This window comes from Leuciscus leuciscus (genome assembly GCF_965113295.1).
Source record: "Leuciscus leuciscus genome assembly, chromosome: 19".
NCBI classification, from domain to species: Eukaryota; Metazoa; Chordata; class Actinopteri; order Cypriniformes; family Leuciscidae; genus Leuciscus; species Leuciscus leuciscus.
Window position 1 is genome coordinate 33,766,882 of NC_138743.1, and position 7,827 is coordinate 33,774,708.

The 7,827-nt window shown below is 40.9% G+C and overlaps 1 protein-coding gene across 1 annotated transcript; it reads left to right on the forward strand.

Moving 5' to 3' along the window:
- The first annotated feature begins 529 nt into the window (after positions 1-529).
- lratd1 (LRAT domain containing 1) lies at positions 530-2,758 on the forward strand. The gene is made up of 2 exons (XM_082147021.1): positions 530-683; positions 941-2,758. The coding sequence occupies exon 2, from the start codon at positions 978-980 to the stop codon at positions 1,758-1,760; it is 783 nt and encodes a 260-aa protein (XP_082003147.1). The 5' UTR covers positions 530-683; positions 941-977; the 3' UTR covers positions 1,761-2,758.
- The last annotated feature ends 5,069 nt before the right edge of the window (positions 2,759-7,827 follow it).

Below are 7,827 nucleotides of genomic sequence, written 5' to 3' on the forward strand. Positions count from 1 at the left end.
ACTTTCAAAGCATTTATTAATCTTATTCAATTAGTTAACTTAGTTAATGCATTAACTGACATTGAGAGACCTTATTGTAAAGTGTTACCCATAAATGCATAAAAAATGATACTAACCTTTTCTGTGTATCGTTATACCTAATTTGACAACTTAGTTGCCATGCAAAAATGAGAGACCACTTAAAATGATTTTTTGTGGTGATTACCTGAACCCAATACTGCTTTAATAAAGTGTTCTCCCAGCAAACATACGCTATAACTTGTTTTGACAGAGCTAATCAACCATTCAGAAACCAAATGTCCTCATAATGAATCTCTAACCTTTCCTAGCTCAATTTCAAGCCTATTTACTATTGTTATATTTGACAAATCTGCCAAGCCGTTTGGTTATTGAAGGCTGTGAACAACACAAACATCTGTAATATAAGACTCTGAGCAAAGGTTTAAGTTTTTCATGAGGGCTCTGAACCAATCGCCATCAGGAGGGCAGGTTTTGCTGGTCGGGGCGGAGTTTTCTAGACTATTTAAAGTGCGGCGGTGCAAAGTGTTGAAGAAGCCAGTGTACCTTGGAGGACACGAAAGGGGGAGGTAACGCGTTTGTTTTGGAGACCTTGCGGGATACACACAGCACCAGCACCGATGGAGAGAAAGGACCATTAGCCATAGTCCTGGGGAAATACGCAGGTATGCGTCCGTTCGAGGTGTTGTGTTGTGAACTTCTTAACATGAGCCTCGTGAGCAGTTCAACATTGACTCGCCCTTTTCCTCTTTGTGCCGCGCTCTGCGCGACTGGCTTGTTTACGCACCCAGGTGCGCGTGGTGGTTTATTGTGTAGTGAGGTGACTACTATGGCTCTGTACCTAGACAGCATTTCGGGCGCGTCAGAATAATTCTAGTACGCCTCTCCAGTATGACACTCACATAACCCTTTTGTATTTCAGAAGCAGTATTCCATGTCTCTCCTCTGCCCTGTTATTGATGGGAAACCAACTGGACCGGATCACCCACCTGAACTACAGCGAGCTACCCACCGGGGATCCATCGGGCATCGAGAAGGACGAGTTACGTGTTGGTGTGGCGTATTTCTTTTCCGATGAGGAGGAAGAGCTGGACGATCGATCGCAGTCGGACAGCTTTAAAGACAACAACAGCCCGAGCAAAGACGGTCCGATTGCACTTAACGAGATCGAGTACTCGGCGTTCTGCTGCCAGGAATGTATATACTCCAAACTGCGAGAGAACGAGGACCTGAATGTTTATTCTGTGAAAACTTTATTGACCATGTGCAAACCCGGGGATCTACTGGAGTTAGTGGCCAACGCACAACCCCCGCACTGGGCGATCTTTGAAGGGGAGGACCAGGTTATTCACCTCTACAAGGGGGAGATCCGCAAGGACAGCTTGTTTGAGATCAGCTGCGGTCGACAGGGCAGGATAGTGAACAATCGGTACCGCTACCGGCCGCTGCCCGCTGATTTGGTGATGCAGAACGCGAGCGGGCACGTGGGGCTCAGCAGTGGCGAGATTTGCTGGACGAACTCGGAAAGTTTCGCAGCCTGGTGCCGTTTCGGCAAGCGGGAGTTTAAAGCGGGCGGGGAGGCGCACTCGGTCGAGCAGCGCTACTTTCTGAAGGTGCACCTGTCCGAGAGCACCGCGCACACGCTCATGTTCCGCAGCCTGGAGGAGATGATACGCGAGAGACGGCGAGTGGACGCCAGTGGCATTCTGAAGGAGCTGTCGCTGGTGACCGGGAAGGAATGAGCGCATTGGGACTCTGCATGCCTTGAGCAAGGGCTGCTTACCTTTATTTCAGGACTTTGGGAAGGTTGTGCTTATTTGTGTAAACATGTTTTGGCAAAGACAACGCCCCTTTTGGTTGTGCTGTGAGAACCGATGGCCCCACTAAAGTCACCCTGTACCTTTAAAAAGGAAAAAGATAAAACATAAGGTGAGCCCTCATCACAGTTCGCCCATGTCAGTCCCTTCAAATTCGCACCCGAGCTCTGCTGCGGCAGATGGTGACCACGATGCGTTCACATGTCTGTGGCAAGCCGTTTTGACATGTATTCCTTAAGACTAACTAGTAGGCTAATTGTTTGTTTCTAACATTCATTATTCACCAGTGTTACTAGTATCTTTTCTTTGTCCTAGCAGCATGTGAATAAATACTAGTAAGCTAGTGTGTATTCCAATTGTTACTAACGTTAGAGTTGAGATCAACATCAATAGCTACTATGATCTAATTAGTAGCTAAAAACGGGTACTAGTGCCTAAGGAATGTCTATACTGGAAGTGAAGAGTTCATATCTGATCCACCTAGAATTAAATGGCAAAAAATTGCAATATGTATCATGGGACAGTTGCTTGTCATTATCAGAATAGTGACTTGAAGAAAAGTACTATTGGAAGGAATAATTAGGCTATTGGACTACTTGCTGCTAATTAAAAATATGTACTGGTAACCTTAAATCAAATAGGTAGTTTTAAGGAATACTTGTTATACAGCTTGCCACATTGTCTCTTATTTGACTGAACTCTAGCTTTACCATGAAACATGGAGCTCGGTTATTGCGCATCTGTGCAGCTGCATTAGTTCTTCTAACCCCCTACAGGCGACAACACACGAGCCTTTGTTTTCATTCTCTTACCTACAAATGCAGCGAACATTTTTCTGTTTTTGGAGTCCATATTTTTGTATTTCAGTTAGTACGTTTAAAGAAAACTGTTTTTATTCAAATAAACGTAGATTGCCCTATGAATCTTGCGTTGGTCTCTAGCTCTTTTTCATACTATTTTGCCTGCATACAAATGCAATAAGCGAGCACGTGCTCGGCTGAGGCAGCCTCACGCGAGTGCCTAACCGATGCACTATAATTCATACATGGACCTTCTGTATTGTTCACAGTATCGACTATTTTTCTCATTTGGTTTTGGGGGATTTATTTCCGTTAGCAGGGCAGTCGTTTGTTACCATTGCTGCATTAGTATGCCTTATAGGCAGCTGTTGATACATGGAGACACTGTCCTTTTGTTCCTGGCTTGTTACTGTTGATGATCATTAGCGTGTTTCTGACCTTGACTCTGAGATATTGAGTGAAAAAAAAGTCCTTTAAAAACCCTACAGCCACTGAAGCATTTCATTCTGTTACTTGTCTATGCTACTTTAATTATACATATCAAGTTTATGGCCGCACTGCTTGTGGTCCAGAAACCATACATCCAAATTAACTGCAGTCTCAATTCTTTTTGGCTGCAAGGTTTGCAGTAAGTAATGGGAGAGTTGTGTATAAGTGTGTCTGCACATAGACACTCTCAAGCACCAGTAAATATGGTCATGCTCTGTTTGTTTTCCTATTAGAGGCTGTAGGCTGCAGCTGGGATCATTTATGCTTTATGTTCAGTGGGGCTTGATTGGCCCGCAGGTCTGTGTGGCTGGACCCTTTACAGAGCTTGTGCTGCTGGCCAACACTAACAAGTCATTCTGAAAATCAGTTTCCCTGAAGCAAGGCTGAAGTCCATTCTTTGCAGGTTTACCTTTGTGCTGCAGGTTACGAGTTTATATCAAGCACAACGTAACTGTTTGAGCTGTGTGTTTATGGATTTATACATTGAAGACACATTCATTTCTAAAATTCCTGTCCTGTTATTGATCTAGTTGAAATATTTTCTAGATGCGTGTTCACTGTTCAACATTTGTATCCATTTCACGCACACCCATTACTGCTTATCGTCTTTGTGTGTCTATTCCAGGTCATAATCACGAGTCATCATCATGCACAACATGTTATGTCAGGTGTGCCAGTTTGAGCCGTTAATATGGAAAGCGGTGGATTGTACAAATGAATGAAGACAGGTGGGACAGGTTTCTAAAGGCTTAGGAAAGGTTGCTCACCAACTGTCAAATGAGTTCATCGTAAATGTTACAGATTTATTCACTGAACGTCTGCAGCACTTTTTACATCTTACAAACCTTCCACAATCAAGTTTAACCAGGCATTTAATGTGTTGCATTGTGAGTATTTCAATTAATTATCATTCTTTCTAGTGCAAATATGCCTCTTTTCTGTCTAAATTGGGCACATTGTTATTTGCTTTTCACAATAAATTATAATCTGCTTTTACCACCCATGGAAAGCAGGCATTGAACCATTTTAAACTAGATTTGTGTACATATTCTCTTGACATGGCAAAAGTTATTCATCAGATAAAAACATTTTAACCAGGCACACTCATATTGGTGGAATGATGCTGTACAATCATAGTAAAGTGTGTCCGATCTTGGAGGCATCTTCCACCATTTAAAAGTTAGAACTGAGCCTTGTAGTATATACTCTGACATTGTACTGACAAGTATTAACACTCACACACTCATTTTATTTGGCCCAGAGTGTGTCATCACCATTGTCTCTTTAGAATTGTCTCTACCACATTGTTGTTCACCTATCCCATCAGCCCCAGTAACCCAGTTTTTCACGATGCGATTTAAGGGATCCCCTACCTTGACATTATCCCACCCCCACCTCATTTCCCCTTTCTCTAGGCCTGACAATCTGTCACCTGTACCGATTCCTTTTTTTACTGAAGCTGGAAATTAAGGATAGTGGGGCAGCGGGCTATATGTGGAGAATGAGGACAGGAGTGAAGGCGCAATGGGCTGAGGGAAAAGATGTTGCCAACATGAGCTGAACAGAATATCTTTAGCCTGAAACAAAGTCTGCCTCTCAGTGATATGCCATATGTGTGCCGTCCTGTTTGTGTGTGTATATATGTGTCTGTCACACTTCGTAACCTGTTACTGGGGAAACCTCAGCCAGTCGTTTGAATATTGAATATCGCTTGCGTCTACTGAATATTGTTTTACTTGAAGGCTGGAGAAAGGATGAATGCATATCCAGCCTCTTTAACGGAAAGCTTGTTGTTTTAGCGTTGATTAAAGAACTAACGATAATGCATTTGCTTCTGCTGAGGGAGAATTATGCATAGCATCTGAGCTCCACAGAAATCCTGCCTCCCTTTCAGACTCGATCGGATATTCATTTAAACCAGCAGGCTAGCTGGTAATCTGGCCTCAGGAGGAGAGGAAGAATTTAGGAACTCAGCCTCATTTGTTATCTTTTTGTCAATTACATCTCACAGCAATTTGAAAGAATTTGTCATTATCATCTTAATTTGGCGCACTAAGAAAAAAAACTACCATGGTGTTTTGGACATGATATAAAAATATTTTTTCAAAGTGGTGAATAAAACGGATTGAAGTATGTTTTACAAGAAAAGTTAGTTTTTCTACTTCAAAATTTCAGGTATAATTCAATGTTACTTGCAGTTTCTTTGTAAGTATTTGTGAAATTGTTTGCAATTTCTGAGTGAAAGTCATTTCTACGCCATTTATTTTTTATTTTTTTTATATCACAATTTTAAGATCCCTATACTAAGATAAAAATAAAATTGCAAAAAATGGTGCAAGATTCTTATAGTTCCGTTTACCTGCAATGCATCCTTACGCTACTTTACATCCGGTGGTTAACACAGTATGGTTAGTTTGTTTTTTAGCGAGGACCTTTTTTTTGGAAGGCACATTATTCTAAGCCACATCACCATATTTCTACTGCATACGTAAAAAGATAATCACAATCATTTGTTAATCTCTATGGCGTAATGATTCTGTACTGCTATGGGTTCATTGAGATTCGGACTCGATGTAACATGACATACTGGTCAGAGGAACAGTGTAGGGAATCCTTAGAGAGTAGATTTTGACTCTACTGTAGCTCATATCATATTATAGGCTCTTTTTTATAATGCTACAGCATAATGCGCCACATTGCAGAATTCAGCAAATTCTGTTTCACGCTTATGAACTAGAGACCGCTGCTGGCTGTGAAAGAGTGCTGTCTGATAAAAATTCAAGCAGAGTTCCAGAAAGCATCTACAACGACTCAACAAAATCAACATATGCGAGTCGAGCAGCCAGCTTGCATTTTAAAATGCAGAAAACATTATTTTTCTCTATCGATCATCACATCAGAGTGTGTGCAGACCTGTTTAGAATGAACAGAACCAGCGGCTGGACGCTGTTGGAGATGTTGTGGCACCTGTAGAACAATGAGGTAGATTGTTTACGCAACCCCCGACAGTCACATTATGTTAATGCTTTGTGTTCTTGTGCGAGTCCCTGCAGACCCAGACAGTCTCCCTTGCTCCCCTCCTCTCTGTGTTTACTCTGCTCCTACTAGGCTCACATCAGCTTACGCTGGGCCACACCAAAGTTCTTGGTCTGTACCCAATTACTGCAGAAGTGTTTGCTCCTCATACTGTCTCCCTCTGAACCGTGCTATGAACATGGACAGAGATGGCAGGGGGAAAACAACCTGCCTCATGAAAAATGACAGCTCACCAATTTCTCTAAAGTGTGGATCAGAGGAGGCCCGTTTCTTTAGTGAGGTGACATGAGACAAAGGGGTTCATGTGAGACACCGGAGCATTGTAGATTCTCGTCCAATAGGAAATAAACATCACAAATTAGATCTCTTTAACATCTTAATTGTTTCTTCTAGACAGTAATGAGATTGAATGAAGAGCAAATGGAGACTTTTGCTCATGCTTCTCTCTTTTTTTCCCTTTTTTTTTTGGACCCCACTCACTTTTTATTGTATAAAAAAAAAATTCCTTTGTGTTTCACAGAAGAAAGAAAGTCATAAAGGTTTGGAATGACATTTCTGATGTACTTCACTACTTCTGTTAACTTAACTAGCTGGTTCTGTAAAAAACACACAGATTTTTAGGAAAAAACAGTTGTCCCTATCTTAATTTTCAGGGCGGTCAGAAGTATTTCATGTAGGCTATTTAGTGGATGAGCACAGCCAATATGAACTTAATTTATTATCTGAGCTGTGCTATCCAAATCAATTTTTATCACTCTACTCTATTGCATTTCATTTTGTTCTCTTTTAATTAGGAGACATGTTTCCATTTGGATGTCTCCTAAAGAATTCTACGAGAAACATCTGGGACAAAGTTGATACTTCAAGGGACAGTTCTCAAAATTTTTAAATAATAATAATGTACTCCCCCTTATGTTGACCCTAACTTGTACGACTTACTTTCTTCTGTGAAACAGAAAGAGTGAATTTACTATTATTATTATTTTTTTTTTTAAAGATTAGCTTGGCCGCTCTTTCAATATACAGTATGAAATTTCAATAGAATAAAAAGTGAATGTGGACTGGAGCTGCCAATCTCCAAAATGACAAAAGAAAAAATTCAAAAGACTTCACATGAACCACTTTTATGATATTTCAATGGTGCTTTTTTGTCATTTTATCAGCTTCAGGCTATTCACTTTGATTAAATGGAAAATAATAGGATTCCAATCGCGATGTCAAGCTAATTTCGGATGACATAAGATATGAGTAATGACAATTAAGTAATGACAGTTTCCTTGTTTGGATTAGCTATCTCTCCATTTAAATGTCCAATGAAGCAGCAAGGTCTGTCTGCTTACATTCTTCTCTAGTGTATCTGTGTTTATTTACATCTACATATTGAGCATAGCACTTCTGCTAATATAATACAGTTTTAATTGGTGGTGTCACACTAAAAATGTGGCCAAAACAAATCAAGAGGAAACTTAATTTAGCAGTTGGAGCACCAGCACTCGCAGACACACGCAGTCATGCCCATTACTTTCCATTCCTTCTCTCATATTTGACCTGCTTTATCTGTCTCTGAGTTAATGAGAGAGTCAGAGATAGAGGATTAGATGCACTCTCTTTGCTGGACCGAGCACAATTCCATACCTTTGTTTCTCCTCTTCTATCTCATACACTGA

Bases quoted from the DNA above. Each gene is read 5' to 3' on its own strand.
- lratd1 (XM_082147021.1), top strand. From the start codon at position 978: ATGGGAAACCAACTGGACCGGATCACCCACCTGAACTACAGCGAGCTA.